General features: G+C 35.8%; 1 protein-coding gene across 1 annotated transcript in view; it reads right to left on the bottom strand.

Annotated features, from left to right (window-relative positions):
- Sf3b6 (splicing factor 3b subunit 6) overlaps positions 1-26,616 on the bottom strand; it is a 34,165-nt gene that overhangs the window by 937 nt on the left and 6,612 nt on the right. The window contains exon 3 of the mRNA XM_090407052.1: positions 13,303-13,441. Within this exon, the coding sequence (XP_090263178.1) occupies positions 13,303-13,441 (139 nt within the window). The remainder of the gene's footprint in view (positions 1-13,302; positions 13,442-26,616) is intronic.

The raw sequence follows: 26,616 nt of genomic DNA on the forward strand, positions 1-26,616 counted from the left end.
TTCATTAGAGATAAATAATAATTTACAGTGACTAATATTTTGATATGCATGTCAAAATACTGGACTATTGCATATCCAATAAGTCATAAGCCAGAATGGTTTCATCGAATAGTCTCTAGGCATGCGTACAGTAGTTCTCCCTTATCCATGGTGGTATGTTCTAAGACCGCACGCATACAGATAGTACTGAACCCTATGTATATTGTTTTTTCTTATACAAACATACCTATGATAGTTTAATTCATAAATTAGGCACAGTAAGAGATTAACAACAATAACTAATAATAAAAGTTATCTGAATGTGAATATAATCTTAGCAAATTCAGCATATGTTTTTTTTTTTTTTATTATTTTCTAAAAGAACCTTCATGGCTTCTCTTTGGCATATCTGAATCGCCAGCATCACTACTCTTGCACTTTGGGGCCCATTATTAAGTAAAATAAGGGTTACTCAAACAAGCACTGCAATACCATGATAGTCGATCTAATAACCGAGAACTACTTAGAATGGCGTACAATTTAAAACTTATAAATTGCTTATTACTAAAAGAAAGCGCCCTAAGGCTTCATTTCGGTGATGCAAAATTACATAGGCAAAGTGGATACTAGATCCAACATTATTTCAAAGCTGAATGTTGAAAGTTTATTTTTCACTTGGTCAGACTATAATAAATTTAGTTTAATCCTCTATCCAAGTGTGTGCAAACAAAGTTTGCGCCTGAAAGTATCTTCAGGACTGGGGTAAAGTGGTACAACACCAGGTGACTCCTTGCGGATATGTATAATGTTATGCATTAAGGAAAGGGCCACTACCCAGACTAGTTTCGACCTTTATTGAGGTCTCTTCAGTGGGAGCCAGGCCCAAGTGGAGATACCACTTTACCCCAGTTGAAGCATTAGCAAGGTCATCTCTTCCTATAGGAGCTGCCAAACGGTGTGCCACCTTTTTATTAAATTACTCTGGATTTAGAGAAAGATGTTGAAAGTTTATTTTTCACTTGGTCAGACTATAATAAATTTAGTTTAATCCTTTATCCAAGTGTGTGCAAACAAAGTTTGTGCCTGAAAGTATCTTCAGGACTGGGGTAAAGTGGTACAACACCGGGCAACTCCTTGCAAATTATACATGCTATGTATAATAGCATATGTATAATATGCTATTATACATATCCACAAGGAGATGTGTTTTGCATTATGGAAGATACTGAGATAGGAGTGTTGGTAGCTTGCTCCACCTTTGCAAGGAGTCGCCCAGTGTCGTACCACTTTACCCCAGTCCTGAAGATACTTTCAGGCGCAAACTTTGTTTGCACACGCTTGGATAATGGATTAAACTAAATTTATTATTCAAAGCTGAATGTTTGTAGAAACTATGTTTCAGGCCATAAGCTGATCTCAGAGCTTATGAAAATACAGTCCTCAGCATCCCAAAGTTGCCTTAGCATGTACTACTTAACATTATCAGACTGGGGTTGACTGTGGATAACTGAAACCGAACCCACCGATAAGGGGGGGGGGGAACTGTGATGTTTGCCTTTATAATGATATAATTAAAAGTATGAGGAAAAATCTGTTGTGAAATATAAATAACTAATCAATGCCTGTATACATTAGTAGCTTAGTACTGAAATGAAGAAAAAAAAGCAGAAGTTTTATTATAGCACTATATACATGTATATGTATATAGGGTGAATAAGTTACGTTAAACTTGTGCTTCCGCATTTCATTGTAATTACAAGTGTTTCTTTGTGCAAAATAAGCAGTAAACGAAAAACTAACAGAGGTGTACTAAGGAGCCAATTATTTCAGCACAACTCGTAAGTATCCTTAATCCATTAAATCAGCTATTTTTTACAATTAAAAAACAGCCACGTGAAAGCGCTATGCCTACTGTGCAAAGTAAAGATGACGGCAACAAAGGAAGATTACCTCCAGTCCCGTCAGCATAGTGTTGCCAATAAACCAAATCACATCACAAAATGCCGCAGCTGTTAAACTGAAGTTAAAGAAAGAAAAAAGTATAATGTGTGATTTCTGTCGCAACTGGCTGCATACTTCCTGTGTGAAAATAGATGAATCGGCAATAAAGCTTTTTACCGATCTCAACCAGCCCTACTTCTGTGCGATGTGCCTCCCTTTCGTAAAACAGCTACTAAATTTAGGCAAGAGAGTTGAAAACCTCGAACAACAGCTTAATACTATGATAGATACTTTCTCCTCCAAAATCAGAAAGTTGGAAACTAAGCTCGAGATACTCGACGACCAGTACCAGCTAATGAACTTCATGAACTAATCGCATCTATGGTACACGAGTCACTCAAGGCCGAGACTCAATGCTCTTATCCTGAACTTTCCGACCAAAAATGATGGATCCTTAAAAGAAGACATTGGCAAACTAGCAGGAGAATGCAATTTTGATCCCAAAAATATCATTTCTAACCCATAAACAAAAGAAAGGACAGAACGAACTTTTTTTTTTCTACGTCTCATGAAAGTGACCTGTGACACATCCAAATTTATAAAGGCAATAAACAACAAGCTAAAGGACATTTTCCCCCAGAGAGAACAAAGACAACTAGAAGAAAAATGCCAAAATGGAGACAACAGTTGGATGATAGACTACAAACAAACCAAACTAGTGCAAAAACCAAGTGACGCGACTAGTAGCCACCAAGGAGACCAGTATGCAGGCACTGCATAGGAAACATGTAAGACCCTTGCAGTCAAATTCATGCCTCATAGAACCTTGCATATCCACTTCACCAACATCAGTGGCCTCAATTCCAACCTTAATAGCATCCACCACCATCTGCAGTCTGCCAAACCCCACCCACTCTTTTTAACAGAAACTCAAATCTCACCTTCCCCCAGCACTATCCATCTCAATCTCTGCTATCTCTATCGCTCTCCTAATACTACCAATCATTCTGAGCTCTTTCATTTCCTTCCCCAAAAGTTGATTTTCTCCAGTCCCACTTTCCTAACAGTGAAATCATCCTCCTGGGTGATTTTAATGTCCATAACATCAATTGGCTATCCTCTTCCAGTTGTACAGATCCTGCAGGCAGAGATGCTGAAGCATTTGCCATCACTAATGACCTTACACAAATTGCTCAAAAGCCGACCAGAATACCAGATAATCCGAACCATTCCCCAAATATCCTAGATCTCTTCCTTACTAATGATCCCCTCCAAATATGTAGTGAATGTAGTGAGCCCCCCTGGGTAATTCTGACCACAACCTTAGTGCTCATCTCCTCCCCCATGCAACAACGCTTACCCAGTCACTCCCACACAAGAATAGTTTGGCATTATAACAGTGCCAAATGGGACAGCTTCCGAGACTACTATGCTTCATTCCCATGGGTGGATTATTGTTTCCAGTCTTCCAGTCCAAACATATTACCAAAGTAATCTCCACTGGCATGAAAACATACATTCCCCACACTACTCTGAACTGTCGTCCCCAAACTAAACTCTGGTTCTCCAAAAGATGTGCCAATGTGGTACAAATGGAAAATCAGGCATACCATAACTGACTCAAATCACGAACCCCATCCTCCTTCAATGCCTATACTGAAGTCCGAGACAGATGCAAGAAAATTATCAATGCTTCTAAAACAGAATCTGAATGGGCAGGAAGCTTGCAGCCATGCTTCCTGCCCTACACTATTCCCACCTCTATCATACCCAGATGGCTCAATTGCAACATCACCCACAGAAAAAGCTAACCTCCTGGCCTCCAATGCGCACATAACTGACAATGGCAAAAGTCCTCCAGTCATTCCAACTGCCCAACATACAATGCTCCCTGTATCCTTTTGCCAAAAAGATATCATAAACCTGTTGTCTAAATTAGACACAAAAGTCTCCTGTCCCTGATGGCATTCCTCCAATTGTCCTGAAGGTCTGTGCACCAGAACTGACTCCTATCCTATGTTATCTGTACACATTCTCTTACTCCACTGGTATATATATCCCAAAGCCTGGAAACTGGCCCACATTCAACCCATTACTAAAATGGGTGATAAATCACTACCATCTAACTACCGCCCTATCTAAAGTGATGGAGAAAACCATTAACTCTCAACTCCTACTCTACCTCTTAGATACCCAAATATAAACAACCACCAGTATGGATTTTGTCGAAACTGATGAACAGGAAATCTACTCTCATACATTACCCATTGCTGGACAAATGCCATGAAGATATTCAGCGAATCCCAAGTAGTTGCACTTGATATCTCTAAAGCCTGTGACTGGGTCTGGCACAAAGGCTTACTAAGCAAACTCCCATCATTTGGATTGTCTCAGGACTTCTGCAGATGGATTGCCAGCTTCTTGTCTGGACGAACACTGTGTGATGGTAGATGGCTCCCTATCCTCTCACCATCCAACTAATGCTGGGGTCCCTCAAGATTCAGTTCTCTCACCGAATGATGACCTACTTCAGTTGACCTCTAATCCAAAACACAGTTTTGCAGACAACAGCTCATTACACTCCTCTCTCTCATTTGACAAACCCTACTCTACACAACTCACTTTGACCCCACATATCATCAATCACCACTGCCCTTAATTCTGATCTCCAAGCCATCCTCCAATGGGGCTCAGATAACCTTGTCAAATTCAACACTAGCAAAACCCAGTTCTGTCTTATTTCTCACAAAAAAAGAACCATTTTCCCCAAACATTGTTTTTCATAACACTCAAATTCCCAGATGATGAGATTCTCTTCTCGGAATTACCCTGACATCAAGACTCTCCTGGCATAGACACATCACAACCATTGCATCCTCAGCTTCCAAAAAACTAGGTTTTCTCTTTCGCTCAAGATGCTACTTTACCTCTAAACAGTTGTTAACATTATACAAATCACAAATCCACCTACAATACTGCTCTCACATTTGGAGTGGGGCTCGTAAAAGCTCCCTCAAAATGCTTGACTCAATACAGAGGGGAGCAATTAGACTGATAAATGAACCATCTCTCACCAACTCACTCTCCTCACTTTCACATAGCTTGGTCTCTGCGACTTGTATATTCTATAAATACTTCCATGGGAAATGTTCATCTGAAACAGCATCAATAATTCCCCCACTCTGTACTAAGCCCATTGAAACACATACAGCTGCCCAACATCCTTTCACAGTATACCTTGAAACCCACAGAACAAGTTTCTTTTCTTCCTCCTTCATCCCTGCTACTGCGGTACTGCTGTGGAATAGCCTTCCCCTGACGTATTTCCCAAGAAATACAACAGATACAGGAGATACAGGCTTTTAAATCAAATGTAAACAAGTTTCTCCTTTCGCAACCCACTACCCATATACGGTGCTAACGTACTATAGGTTTACCAGCCAACCTCTCGTATATGGGCCCAACATAAAAAAAAATATATAAATATTCTAACAACCTATTTCAAAATAATTGATAAGTGAAATTTGTAAAAATTTTTGATGATCCAATATCCTATCCTACTCTTTTATTCCAAGAAAGAAAGGACTTCAGTTTTCAGAGTTTATTTCCAAGAAAAGTCATGTTGCTTAATTAATGATATTGGAGACAATTGACAATAATATCCAGTTGTTTGCTGATGTTGCTAAGTTGGGAAGAGTTGTAGTAAATAAAGACTATATAGCAATCCTGCAGGATGATTTGCATATGCTGTCATTGTGGCCAAAGGATAACAATTTTTCTTTTAACATGGCAAAATGTAAAGTTATTCACTTTGAATTGAAAAATTTTGTCTGTGTATTGATGGGGCCAAGGATCTGTGAGTTATGTTTGATAGGGAACTGAAGTTCAGATCACTTGGATGCTCAAAAATATGCTGATTAGTAGGGATGGAAAAGTCATCATTCCTCTTCACAAGACTGATATGTCCACATCTGGATTATTGTGCTGAGATTTGGTTATCTAGGTTTCTTGGCAATGTGAAGGTAGTTGAGAGGATTCAGAGATGAGACCATCATTGTAAGTTAAGTCGTGTTTCAGTTAGCAAGAATGTGAGATTTAGATCCCCCCCCCCCCCTACAAGCATGGTGGATGAGTGGAATGGGTTGCCTAAGGTGGTTATCAGTTCTTCATCAATGAATCAGTTTGAGAGGTGTGATAGGCACTGTGTTACTAATGGTTAGTTTCCTACTCCCATTATGAAATTTTGGTAGCATTGTGGGAGGTATATTGTGAACAATGTTTCTGGGCCCCCTGTGATGATGATAATAACAATAATAATGTTAATCCTTTAATCTCCATCCTTGAAAATCACTTGGGCTAAAAAGGTAGAAATAAGAAATGACACTTCATGCAAAACTTGCATTTCAAAACCTATAAGTATATGCTAGAGATTATTTGATACAATTCTACTGCTGCCAGTCCCAAGTCCAGATGAGAAAGGAGGAGAGCAGAACTAATTCAATTTTCCCCAAGGATTGGAGGAAATTGAATAAGTTCTGCTTGATAGCCAACAGAGGAAATTATGCAGGTTGGTGAAAACTCTTTGAGAAACCAACAGGTGGAAAGCTCTTGGAAAGGATAGCTTCACACCCAAATTTGCAACAAAAATTGGACACGCAGTGAAACATCTATACAATATGTGAATCTGAGAAAGCATATCAAATAGCAAAGGAGATTGATAGATACAAAATACAAATACTAGTTAAGTGAATCCAGATTGGATGGGGCTGGTGAGATCAGATTAACACTGAGCAAATGTGTCATATATTCTGAAGACCTACAGGATGTCACTCTGATGAAGACAAAGTGAGAAAGGCACTATTTGACTGGAACCTAGTATCAGAAAGAATAAGAAAATCTAGGTTCAAATGTTATTATAATAAACATTTATACCCTTATAAGTAATATTAACTGGAAAGAAAGTGCTTTTTATGACCCACTTACAGAGAAAGAGATAAGATTAGCATAAAAGATATGATCTGCTTCTGAGAGATGCAAAAAGGTAGGCAGAGACAACTGTGGATATGAAACAGTGATGAGAATAAAAATGGAATATTATTTAAGGAAATTATTATAAATTATTATCATTATAAAGAAAAGTAAGACTACTAACTATTTAACTTAATCATAGGAAGTAGAGTCTTAAACATATACATAAACAAACCAGATGGAAAAAGTAAAAACCCAGATCACATAACAATAAATCATGGAGATCCTCCATGCATGACGTGAAAGGATCAGGTGCATACACGAACCATACACCGGTAGTGACAAAGATAAAATTGAAATTAGCAAAGACTAAAGAGCAAAATAAACTGTGAAAAATAAGAATATTACAGCAAATGTGAAACGATACAAATATAGAAGAAAAATGGCAAGATATAAAACATAATGATATATAAGAAATACCAGGAAAACAGAGTCCAGAAATAATGGATAACAGATAAAACAATGCTCTTAAGTGAGGAAAAGAAGAGAAATTAGAAGAAAATTACTCCATAGTCAAAAAGAAGAGAAAAAGGAGATAAGTTGTACATGGAGAAAAATAGACAAAGAAAAGAGATGATAAAAGAAACTTCATTGACAAAGGAAATGGTTGCAGTAAATTTACATTCCAAGAAATTATTTGAAATTACAAGGAAGATAATGGGAAAAACATGAGAAAAGAGATGGATAGAACATGTTCGGGATATACTAAATGGCAAAACCCTAGTACAGGAAACCATATACACAGAAAATATTAAATATAGAAGAGAGCAGAAAAAGCTAAAGCAATAAAAGTCTTCTTCTAAGAAAATTAGAAGACAATATACAAGCAAAAGTATTTAAAGCAGACATACACATTATACCCACTACTAAACAAAACATGGTAAAAAGGAAAAATGGCCAGATTGCTAGAATATGGGACTACTGGTGAAAATACCAAAGAAAAAATGGATAGGATGCAAAACTCTTCTGAGCAAAGTTAAATCTTCACTAGAATAATATTAGAAATAATGAAATATGAAACTGAAGATAAATTGAGGAAAAAAACAAGTAGCTTTCAGACCTAATAGAACATGCATAGACCAAATTATAAAATCAAGACAATATAAGAATTTAACTATAGTAATTAAAAAAAAAAAGAGGTGTAAAGTAAGGGATGCATACTTTCCTTCCACAATCTTCATAACTGTAATAGATTCGATGGTGAGAAATACAATAGATGAAAATGCTAATATGCAATGGTGATGGACAAATAAATTATCATATCAAATTCCTCACATGTACCCTCTCAAGGGGTGTATAGGATATGATAGTGCTACATGAAAAATTTACACCATTACTAACTTCCTATCTACAATTTTCCTCAAAATCAGTCTATTACTTGTCAAGACTGCAATATTATCATTATCAGATAATATTGGAGTCTTGTATTTCTATATTTCTATCGTCTAAGGCACAATGTACTGTGTCAATCCACCTATATCTTGGTCTTCCTCTGGGTTGTTTTCCTGCCAACCTGGCAGAGAACACTTGTTTTGCTAATCTTTCCTCGCCCATTCTGTTTAAGTGACCATACCACCTGAGATAAGCTCTGCTAACACATTCCTGGATGCTGACAATGTCAAGTTCTTTCCTAATATCCTCATTTTTAATATGATATTGCCATTGATGCCATCTGTTCACGCTTCTAATCTTTCTCAGGACTCTCATATCTGCGGTCTCTAGTCTTTGGTCAAGTGTTTTACTTCTGACCCAGCTCTCAGATCCATAAGATAAAACTGGTTTGAACACTGTCTTGTATACAGCTAATTTAGTGTTCCGACTAAATTTCTCTCTTATTCCATATGAATTTATTCAGTTGACTTCCTACCATACCAGATTTGTTGATTCTGCTGTCTATTTCTATATTTAATTTACCATCTTCACTAAAAATTGTGCCTAAGTAGTTTATTTGTCCACAGGTTCCCCGTTCACAACACAGTTGATATTTTCAACAATTCTACCTATTGTCTTTGTAATGCTGACTTTCATACCATATCTATTACAACAGTTATTCAATTTAGTCAGGGAATCTTGCAAACTTGTAGTGGATTTATTTAGAAGTATAACATCGTCTGCATAAAGCAGAGCTGACATTAATATCTCCAATTCTGATATAATGTGATCCATATAGATAATGAATAACAGAGGGGTAATGTACATCCATGTCTCACACCAGATTTAACATTAAACCATCTCCCTGTACTTCCTTCAATTCTAACTGCTGACCTACAACTCAACTAAAGAGTTGTATATAATGCCCCATTGACACCATACAACTGTAGCGTATTGAATAGCTTCTCTCTCTTGGCACCTTGTCATATGCCTTTTCCAGATTGACAAAACTTAAATACAGATCTTTGTTATATTCCCATGCTTTCTCGACTATTTGTCGTAAGTGAAGATCTGATCCTGACAGCCTCTATTTGACCTGAATCCATCTTGTTCTTCACCAAGCTTTTCTTCCACAATTCTTCTCAACCATTTCTCAAGTATACTTCCATAGATCTTGCCAGGAACACTGAGTAGGGAAATACCTCTGCAATTCTCACATTCAGTTTTATTTCCCTTTTTATATATGGACACTATTAGAGCTCTACTCCAATCATTGGGAATTTGTCCCTCTTTCCAGGCTTTCTGAACTATGCAGTGCAGCCACTGTAAGACTTTTATAACACCATACTTCAGCATTTCTGGTCGAATATCATCTACTCCTGCTGCCTTTCCACATTTCAAGCCTTTGGTGGCTTTTTCTACTTCAAGTATGGATATGTATTCCTGACTGTATGCCTATCGAGTGTTTTTTTACCACTGTGCTATCACTGCTTGTTTCATTTAGCAATTTTTCAAAGTAATTACTCCATACTTCAAGGATATCTTTTTCTCCTGTTTTCATGTCACCTTTATCATCTCTAACTTCTTTTACAGCACTCTTTCCTCCATTTCTACGCTTCTTCAACAACCTCCAGAATATCTTACCACTTTCTTGATATTTATTTTCTATGTTCTTGCCAAAGTTCTCCAATGACTTTTGTTTAGCTAGTTTTACACAGTGTTTCGCTTTCTTACATTTGTCTCTGTATTCTCTAAGAGCAAAAGCTGACTTATTTGCCAGGAACTTTTGATATGATATCTTCTTTTCCTTCACTGCCTCTTTAACTTCCTGTGTCCACCATGGAGTCCTGATTTTTCTATCCTTGCAGACAACCTCACCACATACCTCACTGGCTGAATCAATCAGGGTTTTCTTCAAGGCTTGCCACTGAATCTCCAAGGGTTGGTTCCTATTCTCAAACTCTTTCATTTTTTCTTCAATAATCTTTGTGTATTTTAGTCTACAGTTCACATCTGAGAGCTGCTCAACTTTTATTTACTTTAAAACTTTCTTACATGTTATTCTTTTCAATATGAAATTCAATTTTATCCTGCTCAATACTAAATAGTGATGCTTCCAATTTCAAATCCTCTGTACACTCTAGTGTCCTGCACGAGGGAGAAAACATCACTATCAACAATAACATAGTCAATGAGACTTTTCTTATTCCTTGCCTCTTCTCTCCATGTGAATTTGTGCACATTTTTATGTTGGAACATAGTGTTAGTAATAACCAGTCCATGTCCTGAGCAGAAATCCAACAGATATTTGCCATTATTATTAGCTTTTCTCCAAATTTTCCCAAAATATTTTTGTATGTCTGACAATCATTTCCTACTCTGCTATTCAGATCCCCAACAAGCACCAACTTTTCCTTTTTCATTGTGTCAGTTGCTTTTTCTAAAGCATCAAAAAATTCGTCCACTTCTATCTTAGTAGAACCTTATGTGGGACCACAGGCACAAATAAATCTCATTGTCCAGTTCCCCATTCTCATATTTGCCCACATCACTCTACTTGAGACAGTCTGCCATTCAAGAAGATTAGCCTCAGATTTTGTGTTCAATATTATGGCTACTCCTTTTCTTTGATAGTCATTGCCATTTTGTATTTATTGCTCAGAAAGATCTCACCAGTTTTGTCTTTTTTTGTTTCAGTCACCCCAATAATGTCGATCTGGTACTTATCTAATTCCTCAGCTGGCTCCATTTCTTTGCCATTCAGGCTTCTTATGTTGATAGTGCCGATCTTTAAACTCTGGTGATGTTGAGTTGGGGTGTGTTTTCAGATTTGTTCCAGTAGCTGACTTTTCGCTGTTTGCCCTGGTTCCCTGGTGAAAACAACGGGAGCCTTGTTTAACCAGGCGACGCCCCAGCTGGTATGAAATTTTGTTATGTTGTACCATCATTTTTTATTTTGGTTTAACCAATAAGAATACAATTTGGTCGGCTAAATCCCAAATTGCCAGCCCATCCTCATTTGTTCAGTATCCAGGTAGATACCCAATAGGGTGCATCACGAGAAGGTGAGGATTGGACATTAGGTCAAAAGCCCTGGTCGGGTCTCCGCATTCCTTTAAAGGCAATGTGGAGGTCTCCTCTAAGTTATACAGCTTTGACCCTTAAGCATCCCACAAATAAATTAAAGGATCTAAATTTTGCTGTTGACATTTTTGCTAGCTGAAAAGCACCAATAGGAAACCTCACTTAATGCGATTAATTAATCCATGCTAAGTGAAATTGCATTAAGCGAATGCAATAAACCATGAGAATAATTAGAATTCATCCATCAGCTAGTGTAAATCTAGGGAAAAAATAATTACGGTGTAATTTACAGTTTAAAATTTGAGGATAAAATCAATTGCTTAAATTTTTATTTAATGTCTAAACATTTGATTGAACTACTTTTTCACAAAAAAATTAAGTAAAAATGCTTGAATCATGCTCAACTTTTATCATGCAATTTGCAATCAGACAAAATTTCCTTAGCATGCTCAATGGGATTGAAAACTAGTTCAAGTTCTTCTGCAGTTAGTTTCTTAGTCATAACATTCTCTTCTTGTTCGCACTTCTTATCTTCTTCATATGCACGCTGTTCTAGTTGAAGGAGATCATTCTCGCTTTACTGTTCTGAATGGGAATCGAGCAAGTTTCTCACATCTTTATTATCCAGTTCATTATATCCAAGTTCTTTTCAAATTGTGCTGATTTCTTCAATAATGTTAGATCTTGGATTTTGCACATGATAATCTAACACAGGTTTGAGTTCAAAGTTGCTTTCTGTATTGCCTCCCAATAAGAGCTGAAGATGATTTTTAGATTTGTATCCTGGTTGAGATGCTTCGGTTTTAGCTAGGAAAGATTTTGTTGGCATATGCTTCCAAAAGATACCAGCTTCGTCAATGCAGATTTCCCAGTTATTCTCATGTTATGTTATGCAGTCCAGCTCGATTTTTAAAATGGTCAAACAATCCTAAACTCGCAGTAAAGCTTTCACGTTCTTGAAATCAGGTCTCTTTCAACGATGTAAACATATTGAGAGCTTTTTGACTGAATATTTCTTGTACTTGTAGCAACTTTTCATTGCTCTTTGTATTCTTTGCTCTTATTTAATATAGTCCAAACTGTAGACTTGCTGTATCACAGGTCTCGCACAATCATTGTATTACTAGCGCCACTTTCACATCCCTTAATGACTTCCAGCTTTTCCTTTAACGTAATTACTTTTCTTCTCTTTTTATTACTGCTGCTTTCTTTATCAGTCTTTCTCTTTTCCATATCAGGGGTTGAATATAATAAAGCCTTACAGGTATCTAAATTAAAGCAAAATGAAGGAAAGTGATTGAGCAAGAGAATAGAGCTTGCACGTGTGCTTGCGATGATAGCTTTGGGTCAACTGCCGAGTATCGCTGGCCACCACCCGCAGCACTGCCTGCTACATTGACAAGTGTATTTTTTGTCTAGTCAAGTACATTGACTAGATTGGTGACAAAAAATTTCACGTAACGTAAAAAAATTGCTTAAAGCAGGAAATAGTATCATTATCAGTTAGCATGACTGAGTGTCATAACACTCAATCGCGCATATCAAATTCACGTTAAATGAGGTTTTCCTGTATATCCAAAGGAAAATAGATAACTTAAAGATGGAAGCCACCAAGTGTGGTTTAAAAATAAACCAAAACAGTGAAGATTAACCCTAAATAAAACCTAATACTCAAGATTATGGAAGAACTACTAGAACAGGAAGACATCTTTATTTATGAAGGAGGAAAAGAAGAGGACACAGGAAATATTTTGATACTGAAATGAGTACAAAAACAAGATTTCACATATGTAAAAGATACTTTCACTTTTGTATGCTATCAGCCAGATTGCATATGTTAATCACAAATTAACATGAATGCTATTTCTGAATTACAATACCATAAAAGCTGATTCTTACCTTATTTGCTTGATAATAAAGAACAACAAGGTATCGACTACAAACATTAAACCCAGATAGGTGATCACATGCATTTTTAGCATCAAAGATGTCCTCATAGACAACAAATGCTGTTCCTCGAGTCTCAGGAGTATTTCCACTAAGGGGAAAAAAAAAAAAAAAAAAAAAAAAAAAATATATATATATATATATATATATATATATATATATAATAAATAAATAAAGCCAATATTTTAAATGCAATTGAAATACATGTATCCCTTGATATATATTTTATCTATACATATTTGTTACATAAAAACTTATCTAAATATTTATTTTTTATAAAAAAAAAACTTATCTAACGTAAATTGAACAGTAGTAGCTTTTTTTTTTCTCCTCCATGATTTTACTCTGCATACTCAAAGATGCAGATGCCACTTTGCTTTGTTCGCGGTACTCAGTCACTTTATTTAAAATGGCTTATATAGTTGATTCACCAAAGCCTAGAGTTCTTCCAGCGTTTGCTTTGCTTTCTCTGTTATCAAACCTTTTAATAACGTCAATTTAGTATCCAAAGTAATAAGTCTTCATTTATTACTCTTTTTCGGGGCCATGGTTACGAAGGGTAATGCTTTACATAATTTGAAAAAGACGTGATATGCGGATAGGCTGTAAACGTACACTGTAATACATACACAGTACATGCCACACTCTGCTGATAAATTAAGCACTGAGACTGAGTTACTAACGTTGGAGCACGACTCGTACCACATGATCTGATCGGTTTCATTGACCAAATCTAACGTTTTGTTTATTTTCAAACTTTTTGTGCCGCACTAATCAAATCTGATACCGCATATATCAAGGGATACCTGCATTCTGCATTTAATATTTACTGGGAAAAAAAAAAAAAAAAAAAAATCAAGGTACAACAGAATTTAGCTCATGACACATATGACCCAACATATCTATAATAACTGTAGCTATAGCATTTAATTTAATCTTAAAAAATAAAAAATAAATAAATAAAAAATAAGATTTCAATATTTATTATTATTATATCACATAAAAGGCTAGAACTCCAAGGTGGCCAGAAACTGGTCAATCATATGATTGACCAAGGAACTGAGACCATGATGACTATTTGTTGTAAAGCTAATACCATTTAAAAAAAAAAAAAAAAAAGTCTGATATATTCACAGTTACAGAATCTAAAGCAAGCTGAGAATGATGCTGAAAATACAATGCAAATTGGAAAAAACATTATACACACCAGAATACCATATAAACCAAATGGATGTATTAAGAAAGTAGTAAGGCAATCTACCACTCTCTTAATACACTTATTTCTCATTAAATAACTAAGAATATTGACATATTGCAGGTTTCCTTTTTTGGAATGCTCCCCCTTACTACCACTCTCAGTCATGTCCTTTGGCCCTACAGCACTACTAAGTGACATGACCTCCTCAATATTATTCATCTTTTCTATAATTAGATAAACTGGCCAAGAGTAACAGACATCACATATGGTCCTCATCCAATTCCCAACATCAAATGCTGTTATATCAACAGGATTTTCAATAGACCAAATGACTGTTTTCTGACTGGATCTCCAAAATAATAACTGCTAGAATGAAGCTCTTCATTCCTCATCTTTGCACATCTCATATAGAGGCTGCATTTTCCTTCTCAGAAACACAAATTTTACTCTCCTACTTGCAAACGCAAACTGGACAACACCCACAATTATCAGACATGATACACTTGCTTCATAGTTTCTCTCGCACATTCCTAAATGGTAATACCTTTGCTTATTCCACTTAAAATTCCAACCCATCATATAAACCTCTGTTTTATTTAAACAAGTATGCCAATGCAGTTTGAGCTAAAAACACATATCATAATTGGCTTAGGAGCATTATAGCTCAACCGATATTTCTGACTATATAAAAGCTAAACAGCTGCAAAACACATCAGCAAACCAAAACAAGATCTACCAGTGAAAGGGTGAAAAGAAGTTCTGTGTCATTTTATCTATAGCCCAGAGCTATTGGTCAATTTCTGATCTACCATGATTTCGCTTCTCTCATAGCTTGACATTAATATTAGGCCTATAGGGAGTCAAGGACTCATACTTTCTCTTAAACTCCTTCACACTAGATGCACTCACTACTTCAACAGGCAAACTATTCTGCTTGTCCACAGTTTTATGAGAGAAAAATCTAGCTCTTACCCTTTTCTTAACTTTAACTGCATGCAAACTTTCACAGATGCCCTCTTGTTCTCTTCTCCACCTTTCATATAATGAAAAATTTTATCAACCAATATCCTATAACTCTCAAAAGTTTGGTCTCCTGGGTTTCAAAGGGAAACCCAGGAATCCAAAACTGTGCACAGTAGTGTGATCATATCAAGGTCTTGTAAAAAAAGTAAAATGACTTCCATATCTTCACGCACCAATGTTCGTTTCAACATCGCAATCATCCCGAGTTGTATTTGCAATTCTTGTAATGTGACCTTTGAACTTCAAATCTATCCACCCTAATTCCAAGATCCCTAGTCATGTCAGAGATGGCATTACACCAAAGTGCAACTTTACATTTACTAACATTGAATTGACAACCATTGTCATTTGCCTAGCCTATTCAAATGTGTGCAATTCTCCTGTACATATTATACGAGGATTGTTTGAAAAGTTTGGTAAAAAAATAAGTTAAACACAATTTTTTCAAAAATATCACCTTTATTTCTCAATTCGAACCTCAATTCGTGCAATTTTGCCATTGCGGCAGCCAATGTGTGGGATGTTGCACTGTCTTCATGACAGAGCGCTTTTTTTGTAAACCAATCTTGACTGTTTTTCTTCAATTCTTCTTTTAAAAGGTCCAACAATGACACATAATAAACTCCTGTTATTGTCTTACCCTTTTCCAAATGGTCTAAATTCCTTGGGTATCCCAAACAGCGGCCATCACCTTCCCAGCTGACAAAATGGTCATTGCTTTTTTCGGTGCTCTTTCACTGGACATTGTCCGCTGTTTTGACTGTTGCTTGGACTCAGGTGCATAGTGGTGGATCCAAGTTTCGTCTACAGTCACAAATCGATGCAAAAAATCCTGCGAATTGCGATTAAACATCGCTAAATATACAGCTTTTTTCATGTGCAGGATATTATACACCTATTCAGTTGAGATGCCTACAATAGCAGCAATCTCACACACTTTAACTCGGCAGTCTTCCATAACAATACCATGGATTTTGTCAATCATCTCCTTCGTAGTGACCTCAGTCGGGCGTCCGGAGTGTGCTTCATCCTTGATGGACTTACGACCACATTTAAACTCATTTATCTAAAAATAAATAGTCTTTTAAAGGTGGTGCAGAGTCCTAATGAACTGCACCCAACTCGGCTTTGATCTGCACGGCCGTCCACTTCTTTAAATAGAAGTGTTTTATCACTGTATGAAACTCGTTTTTCTCCATTTTTATGAAAAATGTGAACAAGGTCATTTTAAATGTTTGCCAAACGAGAACTACACATTGCATGTGACTAAAGTTTTGCCAGGGGGTCATGAAAAAGATGATATACCAAACTTTTCAAACAACCCTCATATATCAGTATCATTTGTGATTGCCCTACTTATCTTTACATCATCAGCCAAAAACAACTGAAAATTTCTTATCAGTCCCTTTCCAGTATCATTAATGTACAGATTAAACAATGGCTGGGGCGTCGCCCAGTTAAACAAAACCCTGTTGTTTTCGCCAGGGAACCAGGACGAATAGCAAAAAGTCAGCTACTCTCAACATAAGAAGCTTGAATGGCAAAAAAAAAATGGAATTAGCTAAGGAATTGGATAAGTACCAAATTGACAAAATAGGGATGACTAAAACAAAAAAGACAAAAACTGGTGAGATCTTTCTAAGCAATAAGTACAATGTTATATTCAGGCAATGACAATTAAGTAAAAGAAGGACTAGGACATAATTCAACATAATTCAACACTAAATATGAGGCTAATCTTCTTGAATGACAACCAGTCTCAAGTAGAATGATGTGGGCAAATATCAGAATGGGGAACTGGACAATGAGACTTATTTGTGCCTATTATCATACAGAAGGTTCTACTAAGGTAACAGTGAAGGAATTTTTTGAGGCTTTAGAGAAAGCAACTGACACAATGAAAACAGAAAAGTTGGTCCTTGTTGGGGATCTATATAGCAGAGTAGGAAATGATTTTCAGACATACTATGTTATTGTTGATAGTAATGTTTTCTCAGTGGTGCAGGACACTAGAGTGTCGTGCACCAGTGGATTTGAAACTGGAAGTGATCACCATTTACTCTTGAGCAGGGTAAAACTGAATTTCTTATTGAAAAGAGCATAATATAAATGAGATTCCAAGTTTTAAAGCATATAAAATGTTGAGCAGCTCTCTGATGTGAACTGTAGACTAAAATATACAAACATAAATCAATAAAAAATGAAAGAGTTTGAGAACAGTAATCAAACCTTGGAGATTCAGTGGCAAGTCCTGAAGAAAACATTAACTGATTCAGCCAGAGAGGCATGTGGTGAGGTTGTCTGCAAGGACAGAAAAATCAAAACTCGATGGTGGACACGGAAGGTTAAAGTAATAAGTCAGCTTGTGCTCTTAGAGAATATAGAGACAAATGTAAGAAAGCTACACACTGTGTAAAACTAGCTAACAAAAGTCATGGAAAATAAATATCAAGAAGGTGGCAAAGTATTCTGGAGGCTGTTGAAAAAGCTCAAAAATAGAGTAGAGTGCTGTAAAAGGATTTAGAGATGATAACGGTCACATGAAAATTGGTTGAAAACGATATACTTATGTATGGAGTAATTACTTCAAAAAATTGCTAAATGAAATCATTTAGTAGTAAAATCAATTAGCAGAGTAGTAAAAAAACACTGACCGGGCATGCAGGAATACATATCCATACTTGAAGTAGAAAAAGCCATCAAAAGCCTGAAATGTGGAAAGGCAGTACAAGTAAATGATATTCAACCAGAAATGCTCAAGTATGGAGGTATAAAAGTCATACAGTGGCTGCACTGCATAATTCAGCGCAGAGTATACTTGAGAAACGGTTGAGAAAGACTGTGGAAGGGACATTTGGTGAAGAACAATCTGGATTCAGGCCAAATAGAGGCTGTCAGGATCAGATCTTCACTTTACAACAAATAATCGAGAAAGCATGGGAATATAACAAGGATCTGAATTTAAGTTTTGTCGATCTCTGGAAAAGGCATATGACAAGATGCCAAGACAGAAGCTATTCAATACGCTACAGTTATATGGTGTAAATGGGGCATTATATCAAGCAATTCTTAGTCTTTATTTGAGTTGTAAATCAGCAGTTAGAATTGAAGGAAGTACAGGAAGATGGTTTAATGCTAAATCTTGTGTCAGACAAGGATGTACATTATCCCCTCTGTTATTCATTATCTATATGGATCATATTATGAAGAAAAGTGGTATTAAACCTGATATCAAAATTGGAGATGTTAATGTCAGCTCTTTGCTTTATGCAGATGATGTTATACTTCTAAATAAATCCGCTACAAGTCTGCAAGATTCCCTGACTAAATTGAATAACTGTTATAGTAGATATGGTATGAAGGTCAGCATTAAAAAGACAAAGACAATGAAAATAAGCAGAAATATTGAAAATATCAACTGCATTGTGAATGGAGAACCTAAAGAACAAGTAAATTAAATATGGAAATAGACAACAGAATCAATAAAGCTGGTATGGTAGGGCAGTCAACTGAATAAATTTATATGGAATAAAATAGAAATTAGCTGTATACAAGACAGTATTCAAGCTAGTTTTAACTTATGGATCTGAGAGCTGGGTCAGAATTAAAACACTTGATCAAAGACTAGAGACTGCTGATATGAGTCCTGAGAAAGATTAGGGACATGTATAGATGGCATCAATGGCAATATCATATTAAAAATGAGGATATTAAGAAAGAACTTGCCACTGTCAGCATCCAGGAATGTGTTAGCAGAGCTAATCTCTGGTGGTATGGTTACTTAAACAGAATGGGAGAGGAAAGATTAGCAAAACAAGTGTTCTCTCCCAGGTTGGTAGGAAAAAGAACCAGTGGAAGACCAAGATATAGGTGGATTGATACAGTAAAAAGTACCTTACAAGATAGAAATATAAGATTTGATAATGTTGGAGTCTTGACAGGTAACAATGATTTGGAAAAAAATTGTAGATAGGAAGTTAGTGATGATGTAAATTTTTCATGTAATACTATCATATACTGTACACCCCTAGAGGGTATATATCAGGAATTTGATGATGATAAAAGATATGCCTTTGGCTAGAAACAAAGTGAAAAATAGAATCTTGGAAAATGCTAAAAATATAACTCATCAGCAAAAATAGATATACTATCTTCCAGTTTAGTTTCTCTTTGTCCGGATGAGAGTACCGACATAATTGGATCAGCTCGTTTAGCAATTTTTATTTATTTTGTTGGGAATAATACTAAATAAGAAACGATCAGTTTAATATCATTAGTAACAACAACGAAAAGATGGTGCTCCAGTATCCATTACTACTGATGGTGCTTGCAGTATGATTAGAGAGGGAAATGGTTTTGTCAATTTATTTACTGAACATATTGGACATTCAATTCTGGGTTTTCATTGCATTATACATCAGCAGGTTTTATGTGCAAAGGCTAGTTTGAAGCCACTGGAAGATATTATGAGCCTTGTGACAAAATTGGTCAATTTTATATCGGCACAAGCTTTAAATAAACGAAACTTTATAGAAGAATTATTAAGCGTAAAGTAAACTCAGTGTGTACAATGGTTAAGTTGTGGAAAAGTTCTTCAAAGATTTGTGGAGTGTTTAGATGAAGTCGGAATTTTTTTTACATAATGAGAAAATAATTGAAAAATACAATCAATTAATGAATGTAGAATGGCTTTCAAAATTAATGTTTTTTTCTGATTTGTGTTTACATTTAAATGAATTAAATGTTAAACTACAAGATGTTAACAAGACAGTTATTGCCATGTTTGATTAAAACATTCGAAGCTAAATTATAAATTTTCAATTGTGACGTTATTTCCAATACCTTAAAATATTTTCCAAATACAAAAAAATTCTTTGCAGATCTAGAATCTCTTGAAAAAACAGATCATGTTAAATTGGCAAAAGAGTTTCCTACAGTTATTTAGTCAATAATCAATGAATTTTCTTCAATATTTAGTTCAGGCAATTTGCAGAGACATCAAAATTTATTTTGCATCCAGACACGACAGATAAACTCAATTTGGAGATTTTCAAGTGGCTGAATTTGGACGATACAGAAATGCAATTAATCGATTTTCAATCCAGTTCTATATGGAAACAAAATTTTGTCGATTTGAGAAATGTCTTGGAAATAATTGAAAATGACCAATTATTGATTGCAATTAAAAACAATGCAGAAGCAAAAATATACGAGAACTTAGAATGCCATTCCTGAAACCTTTAGTTGTTTATCAATTTTCTCATCTACATATTCTTGTGAGTCTTTATTTTCCAAAATGAATTTTATAAAACAGTTTAATAGATTAACTGATGAATCTAGTTCAGCTTGTATATTACTAAAAGTGGCAAAATATGAATCTGATATAAAGTATTTGGCATCTAATGTACAACAGCAAAAATATCATTAATAAATTGATAATAGATTGATATTGATTTGTATATTACAATGTGTGTGTCAAATTATGAGTTCATTTTTATGAAATTCTATGTTAATTATTAAACTTCTCACAATAAAATTCTGCAATTAATTTTCTATGAATTTTTCCACTATTAAAAACTGTCCAGCACTTCAGCAACTCGATAAATATTATTTGTAAATTTTTGACATGCATACCAAAAAATGTTTGCTACCACTGTCTTCAGGGATGCAGAACACCTGGGGGAAGGAAAAAAAAAAAAAAAGGGAATGATGAAATCACTGGAGAGATGTTGAAACATAGTGGCAAGGTGATAATAGACAAACTGTACCAATTGTGTAACATGGCATGGGAGAAAGGCAAAACAACAAAAGAATATACAATATAAATCCTATACCCATTCATAAAAAAGGAAGCAAATGGACTGCAAAAATTAGAGAACAATAGCTCTAACAAGTGAGAAAAGTGCTTATGATGATATTAATGGAAAAAATAAGAAAACCAATAGAAGAAAATCTGAAAGTTTCGGTAAGGAAATACCATGAGTGACATATTACTAACTATTATAATAACGGAATTAACTCACGTAAATTATTCTTTATTCGTATTAACTATTATAATAACAGAATTAACTCATTACGAATAAATAATAATTTACGTGAGTTAATTCCGTTATTATAATAGTTAGTAAAATCTGAAAGATAAGCAATCGGGATTTAGAGGAGACAGATAATACTGTGCACCAAATATTAATGTTAAGATTAATTGTGGAGAAAGCTCTATGTAAGAATTTCCTAGCAAATAAGTCAGCTTGTGCTCTCGGAGACAAATGTAAGAAAGCTAAACACTGTGCAAAACTAGCTAAACAAAAGTCAGGAAGACTTTGGTAAGAACATAGAAAATAAATATCAGGAAGGTAGCAAGATATTCTGGAGATTGTTGAAGAAGCTCAGAAATGGAGGAAAGAGTGCTGTAAAAAAGGTATTAGAGATGATAAAGGTGACACAAAAACTGGAAAAAAGATATCCTTGCAGTATGGACTAATTACTTTGAAAAATTGCTAAATGAAAAAGCACTGATAGCAGAGTAGTAAAGAACACTCAACAGGGATGTAGTCAGGAATACATATCCATACTTGAAGCAGAAAAAGCCATCAAAGACCTGAAATATGGAAACACACACACACCTGATTTGGTGGTTTCAGAAAGCATTTGACAGTATAGATCAGAAAGTGGCATGGACTATACTTGAATTTTATGAAGTGGACAGGAATCTGTTATGTCTCTTGTAGAACGTTAATGAAAATGCAGAGGAAGCTGTGAGAAACTGTGGAGAAATAGGAAGATGGTTCCGGACAACAAGAGCCTACAAATTGGATGAATGAAAAATATAACAAATGAAGAACTGTCTTGCAAAGTAAACTGAATTTTTTGGACATATCTGCAGAATGGATAACAGTAGAAAGATCAAAACTCTGATGCAATGGTTGGTATAAACAGAAGAGGATGGACAAGGTAAGAGTAGGTAGATGATGTAAAAGAGTGGCATGGAAAAAATCTGCAGGATTTGAGTCCATTGGTAATGGACAAATAGAAATGACAAAAACAAGCATCAGACACCAACAGGCATTAGACCCATGAGCAAAAATGATGGTGACGTATATAAAAATATTTAAAACATCAAAGTAAAAGCTACAGTCATGCTCTTTTTATTGCAAAATATTTACTTCTCGTGGAAAGGCTTAGACGTTGGTTATGCATTTTTTTACTAAATAATTAAAGGAAATTACAACGTCATGTTGCCATTTTTAAGAAACTTAAGAATAAGACACATGCACGCAAGCACAACAAACAGTAAGTGAGGAAGAAGCAGGAAGCTACTATTTCTCCTGAAGTCCTGATGGTGCCCCCTAGTGGGCAATGTTGGTATTCCTGGGCGACTGGGCTGAAGGTCGTCTGATGTAGGTTTCCCAAATTTGAGGCAGTCTCATGCATCCAAATTTGTTGAGGTTTGGATTGTTTCTTAGGACTGAAGCTGATTCCATGAAAAGCCTTTCATATTTGTATTTACTACGGTATCATCATGGCTTTCTTCCACCGTATTCTATGGCAGGTATCCAGCACATGGTCAGCAAGACCAGAGTGGCTGTATTGGTGATACCGGATGTAGTCCTTATGTTCTGAAATTCTGATATTTGCAGCCCTGCCTGTTTGGCCAAAGTAGGACACCTTACAGCTGCAAGGGACCTGGTATACACCAGGGTAGGTCTGGGGGAGGGGGTTGTCTTTAGTAGAGCAGATAAGGGATGCCAATTTTTTATATGGTCTGTAACAAGAAGTCATGTTTTTTTAGGATTTTTGTAATTTTTTCTGTGGTGCCTCGGATATAGGGAATGGTGATGGATTTAGAATAAATTGTTGTGAAGGGGGGGGGGGTTGTGGTTTATTGGTTTCAATATTTTTTGGATTTTTTTGGGGGGAGGGTGGAGGTAGCCATTGGCTAAGAAAGTGTAAGAAAGCAACAAATGTCCCACTCAAAGAATCTTTAGAGCTAATCCAAGCTAAATTTCCTCCCGGTATCACAGCATTATTTCAGTTCACAATGAACTCAGGCTATTTTGTTTGGCAAAGAAAATTCTACAAACAAATAGAGGGGACAGCCATGGGTTCTCCACTCTTCCCACCTTTGGCCAACTTTTATATAGAGACTTTTGAAGAGAAAGCCTTAAACACTGCCCCACAAAAACCAACCATTTGGCTTTGCTATATTAATGATGTGTTCGCTATTTGGCCACATGGTTCCCATGCACTCCTCTCCTTCTTAACACACTTAAACAACCAACACCCCAGATTCAAATTCACCCTGAAGAAGAAAAAAAACATCTGCCTTCCTTTCTTAGACACACTAGTCACCCACCAGCCTGATGGAACCTTGGTTTTCTGTCTATAGAAAACCCAGCCAACAATCCCATCATCCCTCCTCGCAACAATATGGAGTCATTAAGACACTACACAACAGGGCTAAACTTATCTGTTCAAATGACGATGCCCTAACCACAGAACTAAACCACATTCTCAACACTTTCTCAGCTAATGGTTAACCCCCCCCCCAAAAAAATATTAAAACCAGTAAACCACAACCTCCCTCCCCCCACTCACAACAAGGATTATTCTAAATCCCTCACCATTCCCTATATCCTAGGCACCTCGGAAAAAATTACAAAAATCCTAAAAAAACATGACTTAACTTCTTGTTACAGACCATATAAAAAATTGGCATCCCTTATCCGCTCTACTAAAGACCAACCCCCCCCCCCCCCAGACCTATCTGGTGTATACCAGGTCCCTTGCAGCTGTAAGCTGTCCTACTTTGGCCAAACAGGCAGGAAAGCCAATATCAGAATTTCAGAACACAAGGACTACATCCGATTTCACCAATACAGCCACTCTGGTCTTGTAGACCACGAGCTGGATACCTGCCATAGAATATGGTGGAAGAAAGCCACGATAATACACCGTAGTAAATAAAAATATGAAAAGCTTTTCGTGGAATCAGCTTCAGCCCTAAGAAACAATCCAAACCTCAACAAATTTGGCTGCATGAGACTGCCTCAAATTTGGGAAAACTACATCAGAAGACCTTCAAGCCCAATTGCCCAAGAATACCAACATTGCCTGCTAGGGGGCACCATCAGAACTTTAGGAGAAAGAATAGCTTCCTGCTTCGTTCCTCATTTACTGTTTGTTGTGCCTGCATGCACGTGTCTTGTTCTTAAGTTTCTTGAAAATGGCAACGTGACATTGCCAAAATATTGAAGTATATTAAAATTTATTTCAACGTATATCCTAGTTGCCGTTGTAATTTCCTTAAATTATTTAGTAAAAAAAAATTTACTAAAAATTATATCTGACTCGATTTATTTTCATTAACATGAATCAAAATAATACCAATATGTTTCACTACTTTAATGTAGCATCTTCATCAATGACAGTTTAATAAAAACTTATTTAATTATTATCACCATTACAACTGTTATATTATCACTTGTATTTTAAAGAAAATGGTATAAATAAAAATAACACACATGTAAAGAAGTGATATATATGAGGATACAATAAATTAACATATTCACTGAGTAAGTTCTGAATTCAAGGGCTGCAAACATTTTTTTTGGCAATTAATTATTTCACAATCTCTTGCAGATATTTACTGATTATAACTGACACTGGGAATATAGTAAGAGCTAATAAGGCAACTTTCATGTCCTGCAAATTAAACATTGATTCATGTTAAACATTTATATAAGTTAATCGACCTCCTTTAAAACAACATGTTAAAGAAATTGTTTTCCAAACATGACACAGCTATTTCGGTCCATGGTGTGATTTATAGATTTGCTGTACATGATTGATATACATGATTAAACTCAAGTTTTTCATCCTTTATCAACAACATCACTATGAATTACTAATTTTATGTCTCAGTCTGGACTGAGACAAACTCTCGGGAGGACCCTGTAACCCCTAGAGAGCGTGCAGTCTGGGTGGGATACGGGGAAGCCCATCATGTGTGTATGGTGGTCCAAATATACTGAATAAGAACTCGTGGACCAACAGGGCAATCATCTTGATTGTAAGGGAAGCAGCACTACCATGGACTCCTAGCTGGATTTATCCTCTCCTTCTATTTTGAGGAAGATCCACTTACTTTAATTTTTCCTATAAGGCCTGATCAGCCAATTCTTCTTATTTTATGAAAATTATGCTATTAGAGTACATGGGTCTTTTCAGTTCTGGCCTTACACCTATGCCCTCTCTATAAACCTAACTATAATTCTTCTATAATCTACTCTTTCCCCCTTCAATATATCCCAATCCTCCTATTGGTTTAAATCCGGAAGAATGCTAGTTGATAAGTCTTAAGGTAGCAGCCCTACCACTGAACTATTCCATCGTCAGGCTAGTCCCCTGACATGGAGAACATAATTCTACTTGTAAGCTGACAGAAAAAAAAGATAATCGGATTGAATCTATGGAAAACGACCCTGGAATGGAAAAGGTAAAACAAAAATGGAAACGACAAAATATAATACGCATTAGCAAACTGGAATGTAGGAGGAATAGCATATAAAGAAATAGATTTAGACCAACTATTAAATGAAAAAATTTTAAAATAACAGTAATCACTGAAACAAAAAAGAAATTAGAAGGAACAATGAGAACTGAAAATTTTAATGTGATATACAGTGGAGTCGACAGAGACCAAAGAGCACAAGCAGGAGTCATGATTTGGATTCATAACTCCTTTTCAAAACAGTTAAAACATTATAAATTATGGCATGAAAGAATAATAGAAGCTAGAATAAAAATAGATAGAGGCTATTTAACAATAATTGGTTTATATGCCATAGAAGAAGGAAGAGAACAGGATAATATTGATTTTTATAATCAGCTACAAAACATATATAATGAAATAAATAAAAATGATTATGTAATTTTAGCAGGAGACTTAAATGCAAGAATCGGAAACACGAAAATTAATAATAATATAGGAATACATGGAGAACATATTCTAAACATGAATGGTAAAAAATTGATTGACTTTGTAG

The sequence above is a fragment of the Typopeltis vanoorti genome, chromosome 17 (genome assembly GCF_054136105.1).
Source record: "Typopeltis vanoorti isolate ZY-2024b chromosome 17, IOZ_Tvanoo_1.0, whole genome shotgun sequence".
In the NCBI taxonomy this organism is placed as follows: Eukaryota; Metazoa; Arthropoda; class Arachnida; order Uropygi; family Thelyphonidae; genus Typopeltis; species Typopeltis vanoorti.